This window comes from Phoenix dactylifera, chromosome 14, assembly GCF_009389715.1.
Source record: "Phoenix dactylifera cultivar Barhee BC4 chromosome 14, palm_55x_up_171113_PBpolish2nd_filt_p, whole genome shotgun sequence".
Taxonomy (NCBI): Eukaryota; Viridiplantae; Streptophyta; class Magnoliopsida; order Arecales; family Arecaceae; genus Phoenix; species Phoenix dactylifera.
Window position 1 is genome coordinate 11,148,743 of NC_052405.1, and position 27,195 is coordinate 11,175,937.

General features: G+C 38.4%; 2 protein-coding genes across 13 annotated transcripts in view; one reads left to right on the forward strand and one right to left on the reverse strand.

Moving 5' to 3' along the window:
* LOC103715994 (BAG-associated GRAM protein 1) overlaps nucleotides 1–6,659 on the forward strand; it is a 28,292-nt gene extending 21,633 nt beyond the window's left edge. Inside the window, exons 14-21 of one of the 7 annotated variants that reach the window (XR_005514871.1) lie at nucleotides 1,672–1,818; nucleotides 1,951–2,004; nucleotides 3,315–3,378; nucleotides 3,507–3,568; nucleotides 3,808–3,919; nucleotides 5,172–5,269; nucleotides 5,881–6,197; nucleotides 6,312–6,656. Coding sequence is in view for 5 of the 7 variants with exons in the window: in XM_026807758.2 (XP_026663559.2) it covers nucleotides 1,672–1,818; nucleotides 1,951–2,004; nucleotides 3,315–3,378; nucleotides 3,507–3,568; nucleotides 3,808–3,919; nucleotides 5,881–5,927 (486 nt within the window). In the remaining 2 variants the exon portion in view is untranslated. Of the gene's footprint in view, nucleotides 1–1,671; nucleotides 1,819–1,950; nucleotides 2,005–3,314; nucleotides 3,379–3,506; nucleotides 3,569–3,807; nucleotides 4,401–5,171; nucleotides 5,270–5,880 lie in introns of those variants that run through there. The other 6 variants (XR_005514870.1, XM_039133666.1, XM_026807758.2 and 3 more) reach the window with 6 other exon arrangements.
* A 1,197-nt stretch (nucleotides 6,660–7,856) lies between these two features.
* LOC103714958 (protein NLP2-like) lies at nucleotides 7,857–27,195 on the reverse strand. 6 transcript variants are annotated; one of them, XM_039133671.1, is made up of 8 exons: nucleotides 25,702–27,195; nucleotides 25,099–25,140; nucleotides 24,221–24,973; nucleotides 21,307–21,430; nucleotides 19,734–21,071; nucleotides 19,503–19,635; nucleotides 16,339–16,501; nucleotides 7,857–8,635 (listed from the first exon to the last, which is right to left on the reverse strand). In XM_039133671.1, exons 1-5 carry the CDS (start codon nucleotides 26,578–26,580, stop codon nucleotides 19,990–19,992), a joined length of 2,880 nt encoding a protein of 959 aa, XP_038989599.1. In that variant the 5' UTR covers nucleotides 26,581–27,195; the 3' UTR covers nucleotides 7,857–8,635; nucleotides 16,339–16,501; nucleotides 19,503–19,635; nucleotides 19,734–19,989. The 6 variants fall into 6 exon arrangements, with proteins under 6 accessions (XP_038989599.1, XP_038989597.1, XP_038989598.1 ...); XM_039133669.1 differs by having other exon boundaries at nucleotides 7,918–8,635; nucleotides 19,503–21,071; XM_039133670.1 differs by having other exon boundaries at nucleotides 7,918–8,635; nucleotides 19,481–21,071.

Consider the following 27,195-nt stretch of genomic DNA (forward strand, 5'->3'; position numbering starts at 1 on the left):
ATTACAGACCTTGATTTATATAGCATGTACATATATATATATATATATATGTATTTCACAAATATAGTAAAACTATAATGCTAAAAATTCTGTGATATAGGTAAAGATACTAGTCATTTAAAGAATTATTCTTCTAATCAAGGATTGTACATAGATTGCCAATATATATTTGGAATTATAAACATGGTTATAAAGGGAGAATAGAAGTGTTCTGTCTTTGGAATTTTCATTTGTTACTAATTTGGCTTGGCCCAATTTTAGATTGAGCTCACTTTTACCTTATTGAGCTGAACTTGAATGCATGCATAGTGGGCTAAGCATGGGCTTGGTTGATCTTGGGCCAAGTATCTAGTATCCCAGTCTGAGCTTGAGAGTTGAGACCACCTATAGCCCGACCTAACCCGCCTGATATGCATCAGTACTTGACAATGATTCAGCCTCCTCGACGCCAAGAACCTCCTCCAAAAATATTAATATTTACTCAAATACTTATTTAGGATAAAAATTTTATAAAAAATAAATAATTTTAATGTGCTGGTGCGGTACCAGTATGCCAGACTATCTCAAGAGTCAAGAATCAAGATAGTAGCATGCTGATACCCTCCTGACTCAGAACAAAACTAGTACAAAGCTCGGTATTTAAACCTTGATCCAAACTATCTAGACTGATAGCACTAAGCTTGGATGATCTTAGGATTGTTGCCTAAAAGCTTGTCAAATAGACCTAGAGTATTGATAACTTACCAACTCATAGCAAGTGCTCTTAGTAGCTTTCTAGTAAAGAGGGAAATAGTAGTAACAAATTGCTTTTCATGATGTTCTATTCAGTATGTATTTTATTGTTAATTTCCAACCAGAGGAAGATTTTGGCTTTAAGAGCAACTGATGATCTCTATAAGGGATTATTTGATGTAATTGGAACTCTTGATCAACCAAGCAAGCTGTGTAGTAAAATTCGATGGTGAAAGAGTTGGAATGATTCTATCCCTAAGCACAGAAATCAGGGCCTTTGTAAGCTTGGTGGAATATAGGAGGTTTAATAGCTGCATGTATTTTTCAATGAAGTTGAGATCTAAAACTCTGGAAGAAAGGCTGCCAATTTGGACAAGATGAGGAAAGGGATAAATCAGCAGTGTTAGTCATGTTATGATTACATATCATGCCATACCAGTTAATATCAGTCCATACCAATTATGCTAATGGCCTTTTTCAGAAAACAGGAATCAGTATCAGTCTGGGGTTGGGCCGTGTACATTGAGGGATAAAAAAGTCACAGCTCTTTATTCTCTAATACAATGTTAACTAACCACTTTATACAAAAGGTTAAGCTATTAGGGAACGGTTAAATAATGTATATCAAGTTTAGCAAGAAGTATTGATTAGAAATTCTGTGCTATGCTTAACTAACCTTGCAATTTCCTATCCATCATAACTTGATTTTTTTGTTTTTTATTTAGTGTGTTGGTTGGGGGGTGTTGGAGCTGTGAATGTCAGTAACTGATGCAGCTTCTGCATGATATTGATGCATATGGAAGCAGCTAGGAATATTTTGAGCAGTGGTAGAATTACAATCAAGCATAGAGCATACATAATTCAATGACTTGATAATGATGATGGTCAAATGATATCTAGAGTGGTATGTAATAATCTCCAGTTGGGTGCTCTTTCCAGTTGAGCCAGTGGCACGTTGCTGATGAATATGATGGTCAAGTCCGTGAAGTGACCTTCAGATCATTATGTCGCAGTCCCTTGTGTCCTCCAGACACTGCTGTGATGGAGCGACAACATGCTATTCTTTCAAGTGACAAGAGAACCTTGGTATGATCGAGTTACTTAACAAACAGCTATCGACTGTAGTCTGTTCCAATTAACGTATCATGATTTTTCACAATTTCTTGCATATTTTCCAATGCAAATTACCAATTTCTTTCCCAAATATTCTTATTTCAGGTCTACGAGACAGTGCAACAGGCACATGATGTTCCATTTGGTTCCTATTTTGAGGTATTTAATAATTCACAGACATGCTTTGTACAACATATTGCTGTGCAATTGATTGGTGCTGCTGTCTAATTTTAATGCCCATCTTCATTTAACCTGGAAATATAGAAATGAAAACTGAGCTTACCCTTGATATGGATGAATTGCAAAAAATGTTTTATAAATCTGTCCCCAAATTTATGTTAAGCTTCCACTGTAGGTGCTAATCTTGAGTTTTTCAAGGTATACTTAAGAAGAGTTTGGCACATCTCATCTTGAGATCTACTGGGGTCTCAGCACCAAGTAATTAGGTTGTTGTAGGGTCACTACCAAGCAAGCAGTGGAGGAACAGTAGTTGCTTCTCATACAGAAGAAACTATTCACCAACAAATTTTTGTAATCCTTAATGAGCATAAACTTGGTTTTTGTAGATTTTATACTTTCAGGACTTAACGCGTTTCTTATGACTGCAAATGAACCAATTGTAAACATCAAAAACAGTCTACAACAAAACAACTACAAATATTTGGATCTCTCTAAACCTGTTATAGCATGTTTAGTTTCTATGAACTTAGATAAAGCTTTTCTTTGGAAATTTTAACACTAAAAGGAGATTTGTTTCTTTGAACTTATTCAAACCACATAATCAATAATGTCAAATTGGTCTTACAAATCATAAATTGTAGCGCTCCAAAGATTTGTCGATGTATAATTATGATAATTTTCTTACTGCATGCAGATTCTATATCCATTAAAAAGAATTTGCAGAAGCTCCTTACAGAATCTTCAGTTGAAATATCTTAGGAATAGTTGTTGATTGCTCATGTTAAATATTAAAATTTACTTGCTCCTGTCACTTGGGCTTGATAGTTGTTGTGTAATGGATAAACACATGTTTGAACTTGTGTGATGCTGACTTCTCATGCTGGTTGGTCAAGCATTATGAATTCCTATTAAATTTTGACTTCTTATAGTCTATCATGATCCATTACTATTTTTTGCTTGTATTATTAAGAATCTAGTTACAATTCTATGAGGTAAATCCATGAACTTTTTATTTGATATAAAAGAGTAGGCCATAAAATATGGAATCAGAGATTTTGGTGTCAAGTAGATTTTTTGGAGTCATATTGGCCCTCATTATTCCCTCCCTTGTTAATCCTTTTTCAGCAGCCAAAATCATCTCCAGATATTTAAATTTTGAAAGTTCCAAAGACTTCAATTTGTAATATCTAAATTCCAAAACACATTAAGATTTCTCATGGTTAAATATGTGAATATGGCAAAAGATTTGGTTTGATGAAAGGAAATTGTAATTAATTCATTTGTTACAGATTCACTCCAAGTGGTCGCTGAAAACAAATTCTGAGACTGCCTGTTTGTTGGATGTAAGAATTGGTAAGTTATGTATGCATCCTTTTCTTTGTCTTAATAACTTTTTCTTGCAGATCATTCATTATACTTTTGGATTCTAGTCTTTCATAGGGTCTATTTTGATGCTTTACTGAATTATGGGCATTTTGCAGGTGTAAATTTCAAGAAATGGTGCATTATACAGTCTAAGATAAAGTCTGGAGCCACTGAAGAGGTGTGCATCTCTTATGCTACTTCCTCTTCATTCTGTCTCTCTTGCAACTCTGCTCGCAGGATGCACATGAACTGCAGTCTCATTGTTTTTCAACAAAAATCATTTTAACATATCCAAATTTCCATAACATATGGTGCATTGTAGAATAAGTGGTGCTGATTAGCACATAGTGGGCTCTCTTTTCTAGTTTTTTTTAAATGTTTAATTCTGGGCTGACATCTCAAGTGTCTTGGCTGCAGTACAGGAGAGAAGTGGGGCAGATGTTGGAAGCAGCTCGTGCATATATTCTGAAGTACAAGGATTGTGTCATTGAGATGCATGAGGCATCAGATTCTCCTCCCTCGATTCAGGGTAGCTGAAGACCGCCACTTTGTGTTCCATCTTCTCATCATTTACCATTCCTTTCATCTTCCAGTCTAAGAGTTGATATGTTCCTATTATCTCAAGCTGTTTTCTTTAACCAGAGCAGATATATAAATTGCTCTCATAGTGGTGTTGCACCGTCAACCAGTGTTCACATGAGAATGCCAGTAGTTTGTTTTTATGCCTGTACAGTGCCTTCAAATATTTATGTATAACAAGTTGCTTCAAATAGAAAACAAGTCCCACACGGAGATCCCCCACACCAGCCAACAAACTAAGGAACAAAATTTGTAGATCTATCATACGATTGTAGAAAGAATGTTTCAACTTTTGTGGGTCATTCATTTCATTTAATATATTGGTAAGGTAAATGTAAATGGCTCCTTAGCTGATGCCATTTACCTACCTTTTGTACAGCGCTATTTGCGCTATTTCTAGCGATCATAATTTGAATGGGACTTTTCATGTTGATTCTCTCTTATTTGATATCAATCAAGCGTAGCGGCTCAGCATTAGATGGTTTTAATTTTTTAATTAATTTTCCAATCTTTTACTTCATTTGTAGGCTATTTCTGTTGGTGCTAGTCATTTCGCAGAATGGCAGATTAAATTGAAGAAAAAAAACACTAAAACATTGGTATTTCAAAATAAGTCTATTTTAGTTCGAGAAGATCATTGTGCTCAATATCTTGCTAAATGGACCCAAGTTGGACTTGTAGGGTTTCGGGTCAAAAAATAAATGCATGTGCTACTTGGCTTGACTTGTCGTGCACGGCTAGCTGGCTAACCAAACACATGTATGATGTAGTTTTTGGTCAAGTTTTCTATATATGTGTTTTAACTCTTGGACTAATGCAAGTTTAATTGGATGAACTCAGAGCATTAGTAGGTTTGTGTGGTTTCCAACTGTAGAAGAGATGCAGCTAACCAAACACATGTTTGATGCAGTTTTTGGTCAATTTTTCTTATTTACGTTATTTTACTCTTGGACTGATGCAAATTTAATTGGATGAAAAATAGAACATTAATAGGTTTGTCTATTTTTTAATTGTAGAAGAGGTAGTTACTAAAAATTCAACCTACGGCTCTACTCCTTTGTTGCAATTACTATGAGCTTCGCTCTCTTTTTTTTCCTCTCTCTACCTTTTTAGTTTATTTTAATCAAGTCTACTGGTTTCAATGTTCTACTATGAATAGCTAAAAAGAGTTATCAAATCATTCTACTTCCATGTGCTTGCAGTACGTCAGGAGGCATCTGAACTGCGCCAGAGATTTTTTGCTCCCTAGGAATGTACTCACAGATTACCTATATGAGAGGATCGATATTGCTTTCAGGAAGTATATAACATATCCTTAGCCCATGCATATTTTCTTAATTTTTGATTTTAAAAATTTGTTTAAAAGTTCCAAAATGTTCTACTAAACTTATTAGAATATGATTTCTAAATTACTTTCATATATTTTTCTTAATTTTATAGGTATTTTATCATCAATGCTAGGTACTTGATATATAGATACGCATGCACATGCGTACTAATTTTTGAACATTAAATTAGGCTCAAGGACAGGTGCTAAGATTTGTATTAAAAGAATCAAGAATGATGAAGTAGGTTTTGCCTCCTTGGTCGTACCTCTCTAATTGAGCATCTCTAGAAGAATTTGGGGCGGTGCATCTTCAAGAATTAGAACTTTAAGTAATTATAGCATGAGCAGATTTTTCTTTTCAAAAAAAAAAAAAAAAAAAAAAACAAGACCAACAACTTCCGCATTCCCATTAATAAAATTACCTGAGATTACCTAGAGAAGTCTGCAGTGACCGAATTCATAAAGCTTGACAGTTATGATTATGATTTTTTGTTAACATCCTGTAAAAAGTGCTTTCCAAGGACCAAGGTACATCTTTCTGCAAAATCTGATGCTTTTTCTTCTTTCCGGATGTTGTGTTGCAGGAGTTTGGATCCTTTCCAATATGGACCTGAGCTGGCGTCATCCATGATTTGCACAATAGCCTTGATTGTATAGGCCTTTCACTTACAGTATACACAGACAGGAAAAAGGAGCATGGAATCATTCAAGATACCAAAATTTTAATATCCACAGACAGGAAAAGTGATGGAGTCGTTCAGGACACCAAAATTTTAATCTCATGGATATTGAGAATCTACTGTATGCGTCCAATGCTTCAACCCATGAATAATTTTTAACGGTTAGTCAGATTTTGTTGAAGCAATGGTGGAGCAGGTTGGTAGATCGTGCTGATAACAAGGTGAGTGAAAGTGTTCGAAATCAGATGAGGTAGTTCTTAAAGCTCCAAACTAAAGGATCATTTCTCTGATCATTTGGGTCAAGAGCAATTTGTAAGCATTTTTTTCTCCGCCAGGTGCCTCATAGAAGCGGAAGAGCAGACTGAATCAGATTGTTCATGGGATAGGAGCAGCTGATTCTTCCAGTGTAAGCAGTGAATTAGCATTCAGTATTCTCCTATGGAGTTACACATATTAGTGAAGCTAGTCTTAAATCTTGTGGTATTTTGTTTGCGTTTGTGCTTTTACTCAATTTTAGTTATGGACAATGCTCTGTATGGGCATTCTCTCTCTCTCTCTCGCCCGCTCGCTCTCTAATCACACGGCATCTCCAGAAACTTGTTAGTTTTCTTTCTTTTTGCCTAACCATCCCCGGTCGTAATGGGATTTTCAGAGCTGAAAATTGCTGAAATTAGAGTTGATCATGGCCAGGCCTTGGGTCTATTTATTTTTAATCAGGCTTCGGGCAGGTCTTATATAAAATTTAATATTTTTTATTTCCAAATCTGACCCATAATCAGTTTTAACAGAAATCATGTCTGTGTGCAATTTTTTAGCTCTTTCTATGTACCACGCACGGCCGGGGCTACCATGTCCCTTGTTTTTTTTTTTTACTTTTTTGTTTTTGATTTTGGGAGGCTAAGCCACCCGACTTCCAAAATCTGCAGTATACGATCGGTAGGGCCAAACTAGGAATGAGACTTCCACTTTATGGAGTATTATTATTGTTAAATAATGAAAAAGTTACGGCCAGGTATTAATGATAACATTATTCCAATATTAGTAGATGTTCATTGAAATCATTATTACCTGGTTACAACAACAGTTATTCGCCCCGAAAGGATACTCTTTCAAAATCTTTAGTGTTAAAATAAATCACTATCGTAATGGCCATTATAATGATGTTATAACAAAAAGAAACAGGCCATAAGAGACGGTGTGGTTTTTCAATCATTGTTTATGTGATAAAAAATAAACTACAGATGGAAAGATTAGCTATTATTTTTGTTATTATGGTCGTATAATGCTAAATAATTTATTATAATGGCTGTTATATTTTTCCTCGTTAATATATGTAATAATGCTGCAGAGGTGGGACCAAAACCATTTTAACTGTTGTTTTGAACCTTGGTTTCGAGGATTAGCCTTTTGATTATTCTTCTGCCCAGCATATATCAGGGTTCAGAGACCCTTCTCCAGGAGCTTATTAGGGTACCCTTTCATCAGGTTAAGGCTAAGTAGCTCATATAACTTGCAAGTACAAGGGTCACTTTCTTTATTTCTGTCCCTACGTAAGATCATTGATCCCTGTTTTTACTGTGGCTTTATGCTGGAATAGGCCAAGCCATGGTGTCTCTTTGTACCAAGCGTTTGAGGCTCAAATTCCTTGAGGTCGCATCAGAAATATGAGGCAGAGATTAGAGAGAGAGATCACCGAAGTAGACTAATTACCTGACCACAGCATGAAAATGAAATATATCTGTAAATTACCAAAAATTTTCACATAATTACCTCGTGCTGATAGATAATTTGTAGCAGTGTCTCTCTCCTCAATTAGCTCTAGAGATGTTTCTTTTCCCCAGAGAGAGAGAGAGAGAGAGAGAGTCTCCTAAAGATACCTGTAGAATAAATGGGCTTGTTTTCAAGTAAAATTTATAAACAGATTGGATCTCCTGAAGAGCAAAAGGAAACAAGATTACTTCCGAACCCTTGGAAAAAAAAAAAATTAGAATCAAATAAACCTGTAGTAGTACAAAGGGAGAGAGTTGCCCACTGCCTAGGCTTAAAAGGAGAGTTTTATAAACAAATTCCCGGTGCTTCTAACTAGTCTTAGAAGAGCATCAGTTTCCTAGAAGGTAAATTTGATTGATCTTTCTCGCCTGAACAGCTGGAAGATTTCTTCTGGAGTTGATCTCACGTTTGCCTATTCTTTCTCGAAATCTGATTTCTTCATTTAGTCCAGAGGGAGAGCAGGGTGGAGGGCCTTCCTTTCACATCAAAACAATCTTTTACTGAGCACCAAACGAATTTAGCAAAATGGCAGTGCAATAGCAGGTGATTAATGGATTCAGAACTGCAATCCCAGAGGCAGCCACCACCACTCACTTGCCAGCCTCCTTTTCGCAAGCACCTTTTTAGCATGCAATCAATTTTCAGGGCCAACCACGTGGATTTTGATCTTCTTACGTGCTTCCAACTTCCATAGAGCTTTGAAGAAAGGCCAAAGAAGTCCCCCAGCATTTATGAACTCACCATGAAGGAATTAGCTGCTGTGAGATGCGTATCTGCTACTCTAGGTCTCATGAATGATACAGAGTGCTTGAAGCTTTTGGAGCTTTTCTTCTTCTTCCCTTCCCAGGCTGCCTTGTAATCTACTGTCCTCCAATCAGAGAATCTCCATCTGCACTTAGAAGTAACGGTGCTTTAGTAGTAATGAGTATAGCTTAGGGAAGAGTGATCCTAGGAACTTTAATAATTAAATTTGAGATAATGGTTCTCAAAATAGACTATAATCTTAAATCATGAATTAAGAATCTAGTCGCATAAATAAACTAGAGCACTACTTGCTCACATTTGTTTACTTGCCAACTAGATATGTTGGATTCCCCTGTTAAAGTTTGGTCGGAAAGATTTTGCTCAGTAGAGCATTAATACATACATATACATATCAAGTATCACTATGCTGAAACCAGGGCCTGTGCCGGTTGCCTGGCAGCATATTTCGGTATGCTCCCGTACCGTTTTGTGCCAAGCGTATAAAACATTGCAGAGAGGGTGGGGTGGGGGGGATGGGAGAGAGGAAGAGAGAGAGAGAGAGAGAGAGAGAGAGAGGGAGGGAGGGAGGGAGGGAGGGGAGGGAGGGATTAAAAAGGCCAACAGAGGCCAGCGGAGCGCGGCTTGACACGGCAGAGAGGGCAGGGTAGAGGGAGAATGGGAGAGAGAAAAAGAAAGAGGGGAGGGAGGGAGGGAGCGGGAGGAAGAGAGGGAGAGAGATGGAGGGTGGTAGACCACCAATGGAGGGCCGGAAAGGACCAAGGAGGGGCGCGAAGGGGCGGAGTAGGGGCTCTGCCCTCCGGTTCCCTTGGAACGAAACAGGAGTTCCAGAGAGGGACTCCTTTTTAATTTTGACGAATTTAAATGAAGTCAGCAACCCTATTGCCCACTCCACTTAATTTTTTTAAATAAAAAAGACAGAGGGAGAGGCATGATGAAAGGAAGAGAGACGAAGGGTGGTAAATGGCCGATGGAGGGCCATAGAGGGCTGTAGAGGGGCGCAGAGGGGCTCTGCCCTCTGGAATGAAACAGGGGTCCCAAAGGGGGCCCCTTTCTTATTTTGAATTATTTAAGTAAAGTTGACATCTCTCTTGCTGACTCTATTTAATTTCTTTCAAAATAAAAAGAATCTTTTTATTTTAAAAAAAATTAGGTGGAGTTGGCAATAGGGTTACCGACTTCACTTAAATTCTTCAAAATTAAAAAGCGCCCCCCTCCGGGACCCTTATTTTAAATGAAACAGAAAAATCAGAGGGTGGAGCCCCTACTTCGCCCCTCCTCGGCCCTCCGCCGGTTGTCCGCCACCCTCCCTCTCACTTTGTCGCTCTCCCTCTCCCTCCCTTCCCCCCTCTCTCTCTTTTCCTTTTTTCCTTCTCCCTCTCCTCTTTTTGTCGGTTTATCAATTTGAAGACTGGAACCATTCCAGTTCGCTGCTGGTACGGCTCAGTACAACCCCAAACTGGATGCTTTGAGACAATCTCGCCGACCTTGATATATACATATATGTAAATGTATAATTTCATGCACCTTGATGTATCAGAAAGAAGATAACAAATACGTGACCTTTCACCTAAAATAGCTCAAGAGAAGATGCCATGGAGAAACTTCAGTCAAAATCCATCACTTATAATTTGATCGACCATCTAGCAGAGGAAACCCAAAATATTATTATTCTATCCGCCTTCAGCCCTTCCATCGCAATCAACGTGTTATTGATTCCTTTGGAGACAAGTCTTATTCTTCGAAATTGTTTTACTTAAATTATGAAGGTACACTATGATGCTAACAAGATCAAAAAAATGTTTGAAGTAAAAATGTTTTGACATGCTTCAGGCAAGAATATTACCTGTGACTTGATTGACCATCTAGCAACAGCTACTTGTAATGCTACATTAAAAAGATATCGTCTGATATTATCTCAACAAGATTCTGAAAAAAATAATAAAAGAAAATTTTAAAGTAAAGCAAACTGGTGGAGCTAGATTCCCATCAAACTGGCAAGCGGATTCAAGAATGATCCTTGTATACTATTACATCCTCAAAAGTCATCCCAATCAAGGCCTTCAGTCCATTTGTAGGACATGGAAAACCCATGGAGGGGCAAAAAAGTCAAGATGCCCTTCCCCCGTTAAACACCATTATTATCCATTGAGATCATTCATTAAGATCTTCAAGGCCTTGGAAACAGAGGCCTTTTTTAATTAGAAGGGAGAGAAAAAATAATTCCCTAAGCTCCAATATAAAGCTGCTACAGCTTAATCCAAGGATTTCTTGGCTGTAACTTGTTCAGCATGCTAAGCTAAAAAAATTGTTTGGATGCTCCACAATATATCATAGGCAACAAGTCCGTTTAGTAAAATTGTGAATAGCCAAATCCATCTATACACCTACTGCCTTCACAAAAAGAAACTTGCATATTCAATTATCAAATCCTGACTCAATATTTTATAAAACAATATTAAGCTCTTCTCCTTCTAAAGGCCTCATTTGATTTCTGTTGCTATACCACAATCTAGGTTGTGCTCCCACCACTCTAATCTCAATAAGTTTGATTCTTATCATTGTCAATGTATTGTAACCTTTGTCTCTGTTATTTACCATACATCCACCTAAATTTTCTGATATGTTCAATGCCCATCTTGTTTGTCTGCACCATCAAAATTTCCAACTTCCTAATCCATAGCAAATTGTTGGCTTCAATGCTTCATCAAATGGAAAATTTTCCAAATTTATGCAGAAAGAGTGGTTGTAACCACAATATAGCTGATGAGCAGCATTCCACTTAATTCTATCATAAATTAGCATGTGCCGATCTCTGGATTCTTTTATACAAAAATAAGCATAGTTTCAAAAATTCTGCACAAGAGCTAACAACAACAATAGCAGCACAACTACAAAAAAAATGACATATAACTTGAAGATTTCTGAAGTACAAAGGGAAACGGTTCCAATAGAAAAAAATAGTCAAAAGCTAAAGCCATAACAAAAACAAAATTTCAAAACTACAGATGACCAAAACATGAAGTTCCACACATTTTACCCCTTCATCTGATAAAGAGAGGTATGTCTATCTTTGCACTCCTCTTTAAATATACTAATAGAAGATTCCAAAAGAATAGAGATCATAACAACACACCAAAAGCAATATCATGACTATGATGAAATCGAATTTGTAACTTAAGGATTAACTCGGTAAAGGGGACAACAGATTCCAAAGTAAGATAAGACATCACCCTTTGACTGGTAGTAGCAAACAAGAACATGGTTGTCGCAAATGTTAGTTCCTGTCAGATTTCCACTTATAAAGATCTGTAGGTTTCCCACCTTCCTACCCTTTTGGCTTTATACATACAGAAGGGACTTGGTTTTACCAGGTAGCAAAACCAATTATAAGTTCTATTTAGCAATCTTAGTTAAGCACAAAATTCTTTAATGATGTGTAATCCAGAACTAATGATGCGTAATCCAGAAATATAAGGTTTTATTGGTTTGCTCCAGAGAAACTGCTCAGCCAACTTAGAGTATCTCTCTATGCCCAAATGGCATAGTTCACTAAATCTTGAATACCGAAAGGAGTCAACAGGCTCTTTTAAATTACATTACGCCTGGAGCTATGTTACGGCCTCAGAACCTCATCAAGGTTACCATTCTTTTGGTTCAACAAATCAAATTCCTCTTTGACATAAGCTCCTCCTTTCATCATCTGATCACCACCAGCATTTCCCTCCCAGTTTTGAGTAATTTTCCTGTCACCTAACCAACTTGGTTGTTCTTCAAATGCACAATCCCCTTTAGCTTTCAGACCTAAATTTTTGTCGGCAAATTTCTGGGGAAGTATTTACAGAGCAATAGTCATACATTTGTCTGAGGATAACAATAAAATTATCAGAAAAGAGACTCATGTTAAAACATAATGTTAAAGATTTCTCCTCTTTTTCATTAAAAAAAAAGATTTCTCTTCTTTTATAAGCAAAATCCTAAGATGCGAGACATAATTTAAATCAAAGTGACACCGGAGCATCAAGGGCACACATGCTGCTGCATGGGTTGCGGGTCCTGGCCGTACAGGTCTCAGAACCCAACATGCATTTAGTATTTGATGTTAGTTTTGATTTTTGTGAACTTTCTTTTTGAGAATTTTTGATGTTATTAGGAAATTTAGTACTTAGGATTTTTTAAGTTAGAATGGGACTTGGACTCCCACATATGAAGGTTGAAGAAAAAAGTCTCCTAATACTACTTATAAATACCCCTATTGGGACTCCTTTTGTAATCATATTTGAGAACCTTGAGTAGTAAAAATTCTATTATACTACTTATTCTTCTCTTGTCTTTTCTATATTCTCTCTCTCCTTCCTTTTGTTGCATCCTTGGAGTGGCCGACCAATAGGTTGTTTTTTGGCCTTGGAAGAGAGTGATCCATCCGTGCTCCTCTTCCATCTACCCTCCATCCTTGTTAGAGCCTGCTGGCTTACGAGTCACTGCTGCCTTTAGGTTTAATATCTTATGTTGTTTGTGTCGTATTGGGATTTCTGCATAGCCATAATCGGTTGCGACGACATACCCTTTCCTCCTTTGAATTTTCGGTCCAAGTTCAACATCTTCCCGTCATCAGTTGGTATCAGAGCATGGTTTTAAGATGCCGCCCTACCCCAACAACATCAGAGAGCCTGTTGAATGTGAGCAAGATCTACGAGACATCGGATTAAATGAATTGCGCTGCTCGCTTGAACAACTTCAATAAGAAAATCAGCGATTTCATCAACAATAGGAGCAATATGAACATCGACATCACCAGGATTGCAATGATAGAGAGCCCTTTGACGATGAAAGCGAGTGCTCCAATGAAAAAGTGGAAGATATCAATCCATTCTGCAATAGAAGAGCATCTCAAGCGAAAAACATATCCATCGCCAACACGAATGAAGATCACATCACAACCATCATGACTTTGGTATCAAAATAGACATCCCTAATTTTGAAGGATACTTGCAACCTATTGAGTTCGTTGATTGGCTCCACACCACGGAACAAGTTTTTGAGCTTAACCAAGTTTCCGACAATCGACACGTGAAGCTAGTTACTATCAAGCTTGAGAAGTACGCATCAATTTGGTGGAAAAATCTAAGATGATGATGTGAGCATAAAGGACGTGGTAAGATCCGAACATGGGATAAGATGCGCTGTAAACTCAAAAGTAAGTTCCTACTCGAAGATTAGCATCAGAATAAATTCTTTAAGCTCCACAATCTTTGGCAACATAATATAACCGGAGAAGAGTATACAATAAAATTCGAGTAACTCCTCATAACGTGTGACATTAAGGAGTTCGAAAAGCAAAATATAGCGCGATATCTTGGAGGATTGAAGCCAAAAATTAAGCAAATCGTGCAACTCCAACCCTATTGGACGTTGAACGACATGATATGATTGGCAATAAAAGTCGAGAAGTAGCAACTAAGAACAAATAATTTGTGCTTTCCAAGGTATATAGATGAAGCGTCTAATCAGGAGAGTCCATGTCAAAAATATCGGTATCCTCCAAAGCTAGCACATCCTAACCACCTCAAAAGAAGGACAAGGGCATCCTCAGCAACCTCAGCCATTCCAACGCCATTGTCTCTAATCCTCGTAAGTATTTCAAGTACCAAGAGTTCGAGCATATTGCAGCCAACTGCCCAAATAAAAAGCTCGTCTCTTTGGTGAAACAAAAATCGTGCACAAAAGAGAAGAAGATCAGCCGGTCAAGTGGGATAAGGAAGGCTCGAGCGAGGAAGAGCTAATGCATGCAGATCAAGGTGAAGCTTTGTTGCCATGTTGATGGTCGATAAGCTGAAATTGCTTACAGAAGATCGCCCTTGTCCTTATAAATTGCAGTGGCTAAGGAAACGAAGTAAAGGTAACAAAGTATTGTTTGGTGCAATTATCCATCAAAAAATGATATCAAGATGAAGCATGTTGTCATGTTATTTCTATGGATGCATGTCATATATTGTTCCGACGTCCATGGCGATACGATCACAGAGCTATTCAATACCAATACCTTTGAGAAGAATGGCATGAAGATCACCCTAGTACCCTTGAAGATGGATCGTCGCCCCAAGCCCCCATGATCCGATCGAGGAGAAAAAAAATTTTCTTCAATCCGCTCAACTTGAATCTCTCAAAAAATAACTAGAAGACAGAAGAATTGCGAAAGTAAAGCTTAAGTCCCCTTTTCTTTCATTGATGATAAAAAAACGAGATATATAGCTTCTACTTATAATAGTGAGGTCCGTCCTTATATAATTTGGGTCGGATTTCTCTTTTTAATTCTAGTAAGACTCTCTTTTCTAAAATAGACATCACTAGCAAAAAAAAATTAGAAAAAGCTAAAATTCTTGAGGAGGTAGGTCTCGACTTTTACATCAACTCTGCCTTCTATCACTTCGCCTGATTCTTCTCAGATAGAGAGCTATGCTCGGTCAAACAGTAAAATAATAGCGTCACGCCAACAAACATAGGAAACCTATCGTCTTTGAAGAATGTGACCTTATTTGGGTGCACTTAAGGAAATAGTAATTTTCTTCCAAGAATGCCAAGTTATCTCCTCGAGTAGATGGCCCTTTCAAAATTCTGAAACACATCAATAACAATGCTTACAAAATTAAACTTTCTGAAGATTATGGAGTATCTACAACATTCAACATAATTGGCCTATCGCCTTATATGAAGACCAAGAAGATCTAGACTCAATGGCGAATTTTTACGAGCTTGAGGAGTATGACGTTGGAGCACCTAGGGCGCACGTGCTGCCACATGGGTCATGGGTCTTGACAGCACGGGTCGTGGATCCCGGCGCGCATAGGTCCCAGGACCTAGCATGAGTTTAGTCTCATTAGAAAAGTTTGATGTTAGTTTTGATTTTTGTGAACTTCTTTTTTGAGAACTTTTGATGCTATTAGACAAGATAGTAATTAGGATTTTTTGTGTTAGAATAGGACTTGGAATCCCACATTAGAAAGTTAAAAAAAAGAGCCCCCTTGTACTACTTATAAATACCCTTATTGGGGCTACTCTTGTAATCATATTTGAGATCCATGAGTGGTGGAAATTCTATTGTGGAAATTATTCTTCCCTTGCCTTCTCTCTATTCTCTCTCTCCTTCCTTTTGGTGGATTCTTAGAGTTTGTGAGCATTTGAGAGTTGTATCCTTGGAGTGACCGGCCAAGATGGTGTTTTTTGGCCTTGGAAGAGAGTGATCCACCCTACTCTTCTTTCATCAACCCTCCATCCCTGTTAGACCCTATTGGCCTGTGAGTCACCATTGCCCTTAGGTTCTAATCTCTTATGTCGTTTGTGCCATAGTGAAGTTTCTGCCTCGCCTCAATCGGTTGCAATGACATCCCCTTTCCTCATTCAAATTTTCAGTCCAAGTTCAACACCTTCCCGACGTCACAAAGAATGCATAAGTCACTATGGGGAGAGATGGCATAATAAGAAAAAGCAACATTACGAATTGCACTAGGCTAGATGAAAATAAGAGAATGAAGCAATGTTATCATAGCCATTGAATAAATGGAACCAATTTTTAATGATGAAAGCCTGACAAAACTAAGTAGAAACAGTGGTGATACATAATTGTGTAAAAGTATTGTAGAAGAGATTGTATAGGATCCAGCTTGTATACCAGACACCATGAAAGAACTTTGCATTTACCATAGTTGCAATGCCTTGTGAACAAACAAAAATACGGTAAGCGTGTTGAGTGATTTTTCCTGTGCAAAATTGCAGAACCCACACAAAGACCATGTAAAGGGAGGTGATTCAAGAGGACCTCTGCATCATTACCTGATATTATCTCCACAGCATTCAGTTAACTTTCTAAGTCTTGGAGTAAGTCTTCTTGTCCCTCTCTGTTTATTTCAGACATCCCATACCTTCAAAGTTCAAAGTAATAGGAGATTTGTACCTTCCAAATAAACTTTCTTGTCCGACTCAACCATTCCCTTTTCTATTTTGAGAACAAAAAAAACTAATGAGAATCTCATGACTTTTATCAATGCTATGCACATAAATACATGTATTGTTTCATGTGGCTACCAAGTGTAAAATTAAATGAAGTGCCTAATGCAGCAACCTTCCAAAGAACTTAAATAGAAAGAATTCCACACAGTACAAATAAATATACAATTACTAATATGTAAGTATATGTCAATGTAAGAAAATATTATACTAAATTAACTAGATAATACTTAATGCTAAAAAAAGCTTCCTGTCATATTATATGACAAAAAAAGATGAAAAGTTGCAACACGATAGGACAAGTATCAACAATATAATCAATCTACTTGAAACTTCACAGGACACTATAAAATATTAATTATATTCCAAGTGTAGACAGTTCAGGAAAAATGTAAACAACGCACTCCATTTATGGAGTAACGAGGAGTGTTATGTTGTGTTCAATAATTAAAATGTTAAGAGTTATAAAATTTCCAAAAATTAAGTGTCCAGTATTAGGAAGCTTGGTTCTTGCAGAATCATGGGATCCTGCTGTTCATTGAAAACATAAGTAACTATGATAGCTTATGCTGTTCTCAAAGCATGCGCAATAAGCATTCAGTAAGCTCTGCAAAAAAGCCCTCACAGCATGCAAAGATCCATCATGATCTATCCTACAAATGACTGCAAGAAACAAATCATGCCAAAAGTTGAGAATCAAAGATTACCAGGATCTCCTAACAGGATATGCATACTTACAGACCTGTGAAGAATCACATTTGAAAGACATCTTGCAGTAACATCTATAAAATATAAACTAATAATCAGTTTTTTTAAAATAGAAATAATTATCCTGGAAGGGTTCCAGATTTCGCTATCCATGTAGCCAGTTAATAACAAAAGGGATATACATTGCGTAGAATTTTGCTTTGAACTTAGGGTTGTGGATCATTGTATTGTTTACTATATGCATGGCTTCTATATAATTCATTGTCAGTGCAGCTATGTGATGAGACCACATATAACTTGCTAGAACTTTCAGATGTCAAGACATCCCTTATATATTTTTTTGAAATTCCCTTATCACATAAGAAAAGGTGTAATTGGTTTATATACAGGGTTATAGATCATTTTATTGTTAATATATACATGAATCTTCTATATAATATGTTGATGGTATAGGTGTTTAGCTATGTGATGAAACTACAGGTAACTTGCTGGAACTTTCAAAGGTCAAGGCATCCAATGCATGCTTACACAAAGTCCCCAAGCACATAGCAAAATGGTAAAATAAAAGTGCATGTAAAAAGACACTGTGACAGCCCCAAATCAAGTAATTTATCATGCAAGGGTAGTTTGGGTCACTTAATAAGACATTTAACAATTACTAAATATATCTGGAGAATTGGAACCCCAGACCAAATAATAATTTTGATATTCCTTATTTTTTCTTTTTCTAACCTTATTGGTGCAAAGGAATTTTGTGCCACTATTCAACTACTACTAGGCACCAGCCAACTTAACTAAGGACACACTTGTAAGGAAGTCAGGCCATACATATAAATTTTGTGTGATCAAAATCAATATTGTTCTGTTTTTAGTAGAAAGAGGCCCATAGACAAGGCTTGCACAGAGGAGTTAGCCCTCACTCAAGTATACCCCTAACTCATCCAACCCAGGTGTAGGTAGGATTTGAACCTAGATCTCAAGCACAACCACCAAAGAGACTTTAGCAGCATGTTAAGGTGGTACCAAGAGACTTGATAGAGGTCTCCAACCCTTGATGTTCTAGAATGTATTGAGAAGCTAGCAATCATACCTTGAGATAATTGACAAGCATACCTGGGTGACGTTACCTGCTCTTGATTCCTCAGATAATCGACAACCATATCGCAGTCATAATACTTGAAATACTTTTACTCCAATGCCCAGATAAGATAACCCAGCATAAAGACGAGCTTGCATAAGTGAAACATTTGGTAGCATCATCGAATCCATGGTCATTGTGAGATATGTATTGTGACAATAATTTTGTGCAAGCAGATTGACACTGCTTTAAATATTAAAACATCACAAACTCAAATAACTTTGGAGATTCTTTTTTATGTTCCTTGTTTGCCAGCATACTTAATATGCATATTTGTAAGGAAAATTTTCACTTCGTTGACTAAATTATAAAAAGTTCTAACTGTTAGTTTAGAAACACAAAAGAAGGATTAGTCCACGCTGCAAGCCAGTTGCATGACACAGTACCATAGCCATTCACCAAAGACATCTGCCAACACTACTTAACAAATTGTATAGGTATTTTCTTCCCAGGTAAAATAAAAAGAAACACATTTAGCAAGACCATTGATGTGAATTTATCACTTGATGCCAGTAACAGTAAACAGGTCTGACTTCTAAGGTGTGATTCTAGCAGAGTATTGCTACCTCACCAGCTCCACTACCTACTCAGTTAGCGGGACCCATATGACAGTCACAGACTGGTACAGTACACTGAGGTTAGGTGGATGTTAAATGAGGCCCAAGGGCAGTTTATTTAGCCATTACATAAGTGCCACGACAACATGGGTAACTTAGAGGGTAGTGGAGCAGGGATATTTAGCTTTTTCCGTGCTAGCAATGCATGTCAGCAATAGTATTTAAAATAACATTCTGACAGTGAAGAGCTTCAAGAAAAAGGTTTCTATCCTTCAATATGCGAACATGGTTAACCAGAAGTGAAGTCACATAATGGTTTCATCAGCTATGAAGAGCAAAGCTTAAATGTGCAGGATTTCCAATCAGATAACATGGGTTCTACAGTCACATACATCCAATTCTCATCCAGATACAATGAAGTATATATATGAAATTCGAATTCAAACTAAGCAGCCTCCATATCGATGTGATTAAACTAAAAATATCTGGCAAGGCAGACAAAAGTAAGTCTACAAACTGATTTTTAAAATGAGATTTTTCATGTTTGCATTTGTAGACATCTAACCTTAGTAGCTGGAATCTTTTACCTAATGTAATGCACTTGCTTCAAAATCTTCTGAGACTTTTGAACCCGCTCCAGCTTCCTAAGAGTTCTTAAAAAATTGTTTCTAAAGTATCCACTTTCCAGCAGCCACACCAGGACACACTCAGCACCCATTCCTGATTTTGGCAACCAAGCATCTAATACGGCTGGAGCAAGGGGCAATTGAAAGTTGCAGAGAAAAAAATGCACAAGATGGAAAGTTCAAAATACTTACATTGGTAACTGTGTATAGGATACTGAAAGTGCTAGTTGCGTACAAGACATAGCAAGTAGCTTGTTAATTATCCTGTCAACCAATACCCACAATATCTATTCCTACATCTACAACATGTACACATGTTCCTTTGCAGTATAGATCCCCCAACGAGCCCTCCCTACTTCTAGACAAGTATCCAAAGATATCCACCCAACAAAACTCAGAAAGACTGATGCACCATCATTTAAATGCATGCTCCTATCTCTTTAAGGCCTTATGGCTCCATTAGCAGGCTATTACTACTTGCTGAGCTGCCAATAACACAAGGAACATCTCGAACTTGAAGCTTTACACTATGGGATCCAACATACTCCAATACCTCAACACACTCCCGCAGATCAGAGTCACTTGCCAATATCACCCACTCTTCCTCATCATCCATATACTTGAGCTGGAATGTCCCAGCCAACAATTTGAATCTCTTTCCAACTTCCTCAAACAAATGGTGGCAACCCATGGATGGTAAGAACTTAAACCTCACAGTGTCATCTTTATAAGTAGCCTTCACTGTGATAACTGGCCCACTTTTTTCAGTAACAGATGCCTTACTTTTTGACCTTTTGTTGAATGTTGGGCAACTTGACGCACTACCACTGGAAGAGTCTGTCATGCTGGAAGAAGAAGGATGGCTGTGTTCTATGATTCCATCATCAGCATTTACTTTACCATTCATTTCATCCATTGGTGTCATACAACCTGAGCCCCTTGACATAATCTGACACTCAAGGCTCTGTAAACTCAAGTCACCCTTGCCAAATGCGCGTTGGCAGCCTGTTTCTTTGGTAAGATAAGAACTATGGAAAATATCTTTGGAATATATTGGCCATGATGGTGTACCTTCAATGTTGGCCTGCTGTAATAGTCCTCCACTGGCAGAAGTGCACTTGCACTCATTGCTGCAGCCATCTGGGGGAACAGGGAATTCATCCTTTTCACATTTGTGCATATTAGTGAATTTTAATTGGCCCGAAGTCTCTCGTTGGTGAACATCAACGGAAGAGTAGTTCGGTTCTGATTTCCCAATAGATTGTTCAGTTTCAACATGAGCAGAAGACACAGGCATATAAGCTCGGCCAGATGACTCTGATGTCATCATTGCTGGTTTTTGAGGTGAAGAGACTGCAGCAACAAGACACCCAGAAGCAGGATCATACCTTAATGCTCCCTCCACTCCCTGCACAGAGTTAATCACAGTTTGGATCTTCTTCAGTGAACGGTTGACCTTGTTAATCTTACGAGACGGCCACCTTGAAATCCCATGCTGTCTGCATATCCTTTTCAGTGTTGTTGGACAAACTGCCACAATGATGATCAAAATATATTAATGAGAATGTCTCCAACCAACATAAGCATTACCATTATTTTAATTCAACTAATAAATCTGTAGTTAATTTTCTCCATCTATAAGAGATTATATTAGCAAAGAGATCATATTTTTAGCTTTATGCTGAAGACTATTATGAGCTATGAACATATTTTCTGTTAGGAGACTAAGTAATACATTAACAAAAATGGACAGACAAGAACTAACCTCCAATGCTTTTTGCAGCATCCTTAAGACTACCAGAAAAGTATTGCTGAAGAACACTTAAGCTGATATTTTTCTCAGCCGTACTGCACTTTTTTTCCTTATGTCTCATTGAGCTAGACTTTGACTGCAATATGGAAGTGAGATGCTGTAATAGAATCATATGGAAAAAATAATCTAAAATTATAACTATAATATCAGATGCTACCAATGGAATGAGCAACTGCCTTGGTATATTTTCTTCGACTTATCATTGATCTTAACCAAATCATAGAAGTAACACAAGACAAATTTAATTGTCCATACCAAATATGCTACTGAAGGGTAATGTTACTCATCCTACAACCACAATTTCACCATTTTAAAGATAAAAAATAACGGAAAACAAAACAATCATGTCCATCAGCAGTATATTGGTTAACAATTGTATCGTAGTATGCAACATATAAACAGATGCCAGAATAGAGCATCAAATATGTTTGGAGCTATTTGGACCTAATCACTGTGCTCTTATATTTCAAATCTTTAAAACTTACCAAGCAGCAATGTCTGTTAATGAATATAAAGTTGTCCACTTCCAATGACACACTTTAACAAGAGATCATTAAAAAGGTTGCAGCATCAACACATTATATATTAGCATAAACTTATTTGTTTTGAGATGATATCTTAAGAAACATTTTTTTTATATATAATTTAACAGCCAGGAAAGTAAGGATTCGAAACTAATAGCTAGCATTTTGATAGGTTTAGGCAAATTATGGTAAAAGGATTCAAATGAATATTGTTTCTAAGCTTTTTGAGTGGATCACAATCATAGGAAGAATTTGAAGAAATTTCATAATTAAGCTTCAACGATAGTATCACAACAATTATTGTTATAATGTAAAGAAATTTTGGAAGAATGACTATCCTGATGAATCTGACTTGCTAAGATTAAAGTAAAATGATGATAGAAGAAGATATAACTATTCCTACTTCTGTTGCTTCTTCCTCACATCCTTCCAAATACTGTCTCCTTTCATCTCTTACTTGGAACTGATGGAGCAAGTGTTTAAGCAAATACATTTTTAACAAAAACATTAAGCCAATTATATACATATTAATAAGTGCAAGTGTTGAATTATCTAAAGCCTTCACACAAACTAACGCAACAAATAAATGGATAATCATAAAAAATAGCTGATAAAAATTATAAAACAATATGTGCCGTAAATGTATATGTCATATATTAGGCTCTATCAGTTATAAAAAATCTACATAATACAAATGGTTTATCCTTTTTTCCTTCTAAAATCATTATGAAAGAAATATATCATCACTAAATCCTCGGGAAAAAAAAAATCAATATGAAGTCAAAAAAATATGCACTTGCATACATTTCACATAAGCCATACATCATCAAGCTGTTGAGTATTGAAAAATCTAAGATCTGACAAAGTGTCTGATACCATCTATCATACCAAAATACCCAAGGTAGCTTCGTTCCTCTTCGTTCATTGATCTCTCAAATATTCCACATTAGCTTGCTTAGTGTCTTAACCTATCATACACACGATTCCTTAATCTGCCTCATTTGCTTTTGTGCTAGTAAGCCAGTAATCGAAAAATCAGAATTTTAGAATCTCAAAGCCACTTTGCTAGCCTAAGGTTCCAGACATTTCACCTAAAAATAAAACATATCAGTTGAATCTTCATGGATTGGATTAATTCCAAGCACTTCGATCTGGACTTCACCAGACATACATTTTGACTGAAACAATTAGTGGGTCATGCATATGTTTGAACCAACTATGATCGCATGTTTCAGAACTAAGTTATAACTGCCTATGACAACAGAGGAAACATGTATACTTTTTCTTTTGAAATCTGGAGGGGCTAACCCCCACCTTCTACCTTATACCCACCACAACCCTCTAGGGTGGACGCCAAGCAAATCGAAACCCTCTCCCCTTGCTCAAGTTCCAAGGAGTAGTGATACCATCCGAGCAAGCATTCAGTCATGGAAACATGTATACTACAAATTTTAATAGTAATAAACCATCAAGAGTGTAAATGGTCATAAGAACTACGAAACAACAAGTCCTCTAGCAAAAAAAATGTTATATGTTAATGATAACAGAGTGAATATATTTTGCGATAAGTGTGTTCCTACATACACCTCATAAGGCTTCCATTTATTGCTAGAACGCATTATCCATGCAGGTATGGTGCCTATGTGTTGCAGGGAAATTAAACCAGAAATCTAAGGAATAGAGATGGTTGAAACCAAGGTCCGGTACGGGCCGGTTCGTACCGTGCTCCGGGCGGTACGAACCGGAAAGCTCTTCCCCGCCGGAACCGGGGAAGAAGAAGAGAACCAGAGAGAGCGCGGGGAAGAGAGGGAGGGAGCCCACCTTCGGCCGCCATCGGAGAGCCGCGGAGGGGCATCGGAGGCCGGTGGGGGGCGGCGAAGCCCGGCGGGGGACGGGGGAACCCGCGGGGGCGCTGCGGAGGCCGCGGCCGCGTTTTTTAATTTGGGGATTTTAAGTGAAGTCGGCAAATCGGTTGCCGACTTCACTTAAAAATCCGCAAATTAAAAAGCGCCCCCGCGGGTTCCCCCGTCCCCCGCCAGGCTCCGCCGCCCCCCACCGGCCTCCGACGCCCCTCCGTGGCTCTCCGATGGCGGCCGAAGGTGGGCTCCCTCCCTCTCTTCCCCGGCTCTCTCTTTTCCTCCTCGTCTTCTTCGTCTCCGGCAAGGAACCGGCCTGTACCAGTTTCAACGGCTCCGGCGTACCGGTAGCTGGCCGGACCGGTTTGTACCGGCCCGTACTGGCCAGTATGGGCCAGTTCGGCATACGCTGGTTGAAACCGAACTGCTCATCGAAACTTTGGGAAAACATGACAAGAAGAAGAAGATTAACACAAAGACCAACACCTGCTCGTGATGAGAATCTCCTCCTTGCTCGTTAGATCCCATGTTTTGATTTTCAAAATGCTTCACAGTTGTTAGTTCATTATCACTGTCCACTAGTTGAGAGCACTTCGCAGAGACATCAGTTGAGGAGGAGCCTATTCCTTTTCCGCCGTTAATGCCTACTTTGGTTACATCAGCTACAAATATTTCAGCATCCGAGACAGTTCTCAAACTCTTACAAATTCTCTGCATGGTACATGAGAGGTTGTTTAATAAAAGCTGTTGTTCTTCACTACCTCTGCAACTGACTGGAAGAAAGAACTCAAGTATGTAATCATCGTTTCCAGTATATGTGCTCCTGAGCCTGATTGCAACAGCAGCATGCAAACCATATTTACGAGCATGATGTGCTAGGGGATACCCACGTATGTCATAACCTTTTACATCAGGAGAGAAAAAGGGGTGGTTTGATTGAAGTGCTTTTCCAGCAATTCCCTGTCCTTTCTCAAGGCAACATTCGGCACATGCATGAAGAAAACCCTGCATTCTTGTATCATTGACATAACAGGCTGATTCCTGGATGCAGAGCATACTTTTTTCTCTCAAACTTGACTGTACCTCCTTAACATCATCTTTTATGCATTCATTCATGCTACCACAATCATAGGCAAAGGGAATCCATGTAAGTGCCAAAGGTAACATGTGTGCATGACAAACAGATCTCAGAACATCCAGTATCTCTGTGAATGCGGATTTCTGATTTTTTGTGAGGTTCTGCAAATTAAGTAAAACATTCTAAGAAAACAGAGAATCATAACAGTTAAAAAGCAAAAACTGAAAAAAAGGCTTTCTTTTCTATCTTAATATAAATATGATTATGACATGGAATTAGTTTGCACCTGTTGATGAGCCTGGACTTTTGTGGTCTTTAAACTTACAGCCTGCAATATGTGATAAAAGAAGGAATATCAGATATGACTATGCATTTGTACACATACATGTTAAGCTATGCAAATATGCTTCCGTTCATCAATCTCAACACATGTAGATCTGAGTAGAAGTACTTAAATAGAGATATGCATATCCTTATATGGGCATTGTTATTAGCAACACACTATGAGGAGAGATACACCTAGGAAACCTATCTGCCACTATTTTTGCTACAGTGAAAACATGAAATTGACAGAGTAACACACCATCAGTAATTAACAACAAAACCTCCACTCCACCCTTTATTGGCCAAAAATATGAATTCATGTGTCCACAACTCCACATGCTAACATCTATCAGGTACAAGATCCTCTATCCACCTAAAGTGTTACCAATATGACTTGTGATATGTGATATTCCATATACCATAGAAAACCTGCAGCATGTTGGATGCGGACAAACATGTCGCTGACATGATTCCAACAGGAATACATTTGTGAGCATACTCTATCCACCTGAGACTAAAATATAGACAGAAAAATAATGTTTAAGAATGAGAAACCAGCACTGACCTCCAAGGCACGGCAAACCTTGTCCATCTCCATATCGAAATTGGATTTCTCCCTTGTCAAAACAAGCTCAAGCACTGCACAACACGAACCTTTAGAGGGATCAAAAACTGGCACCGCAAGCAATCCACGGACTCCATGACTAACCGCATGATCCAACCTCAAGTACTCCAGCTTATTATAACAGGCGACGTTTGAGGACCACTCTGGCATTCTGGATATGAATACACGTCCAGGAAGCCCAAGAAACAAGCCAGGCACTTCCTCTGCTGAAAATGTAAATTGCCTTGAAATTTCACGATAGCCAACAAGACTTTGGTCCAGCAGAAAGGGCTGCTCAGAGGTACTTAACATGTACTGATCACCTTGCTTGATGGGCATCCAAACTTGAGCGAGAATTCCACCACATGAAGAATCCTTAAACAAGGACAGTGCTTTGAGCATCCTCTCAGGAAGTGAAAAATCTGCTATGGGCCTGGGAACAAAACTGGCTCCCTCATCGGAAATGTCATCTGAAGCAAAATAACTATTGTTCCTGTTGATTCCCTCCATCCCCGAAGAATTCGGGGAGAACGCAAACTGCATACTAGTCCTTGGGGAAGCCACCTTCTCCCTGTTGCTAGAGAAAGCGGCAGCTGACACGTTGACATCCCCAGTCAAGGCATCCCTTCTCCGTGCCGCGAAGATGTTAGGCGATCCAGTGGAGGTCCAATTCCCAGGCATCAACTGAGCAGCAGCTGAGTAGCTCAAGGCAGAGTAAATCTGGTCTGCAGTCGAAGGACTGAAAGGTTCGTCAAAACCATCAAAGTTCATGAGTGCTGAAAGATTAAATGAATCCTCTGCACCCCCATTTCCGCAATCCATAGGTGAAAAACCATCCATCTCCGCTTGCTCGTAAACTAAATGAGCAATTTTTCACTCCTCTGGGCTACTGTTGGTATAGTAATCAACGCAAAATGAAATATTTCTTCTTCAGAACAGGGATTTCCATCCAAAGAGCCGGATTCCCTCGTGTTAAGAGCTTAACAGAAGAAATCCCAGGTCAACTTTTCCTCAAAAACCCCTCCAACTGGGCGGTAGAGATCAATTCACACAGAGAAGGGAATCTTCCTCGTTGAAGACGCTGAGACCACCGCTCTCTTGGCCCGGCCGTTCCGAAACCCAGCAAAACCTCCATTTTCAAATCCTCGGACCATTTTCCAGGCTAAAAACCAAATCTTTGCAATCAAAACGAGCTTTTTCTTGCTGAAACAAACCCTGGAACACCAAACCGACAGTGGCAGCTCGATCCTATCCACGAAACGAGCCGCAGAGCCCCCAAATTTCTCGGAGCTCGACCTCCAAGCTAACCACCGCTGATCCGGGGACTGAAAGCGAAACCCTAGCTGGTCGCAGAGGTGAAGCAGTGGAAGAACTGAGGAGCTAGCCAGAGGAAGGATCCGGAGCGAGAACGCCTCCTTCGGCGGTGGATTTCTCTCTCTTGCTTTCTTGGCAATG

Excerpts from the sequence above, each read along its gene's own strand:
- LOC103714958 (XM_039133671.1), bottom strand. The coding sequence starts at position 26,580 with ATGGATGGTTTTTCACCTATGGATTGCGGAAATGGGGGTGCAGAGGAT. Across the intron at positions 24,974-25,098 it reads AAGTCCAGGCTCATCAACAG|AACCTCACAAAAAATCAGAA; the intron begins GTGCAAACTAAT and ends CTTAATTTGCAG. Across the intron at positions 21,431-24,220 it reads GAGATTCTCATCACGAGCAG|TCAAAGTCTAGCTCAATGAG; the intron begins GTGTTGGTCTTT and ends TCCATATTGCAG.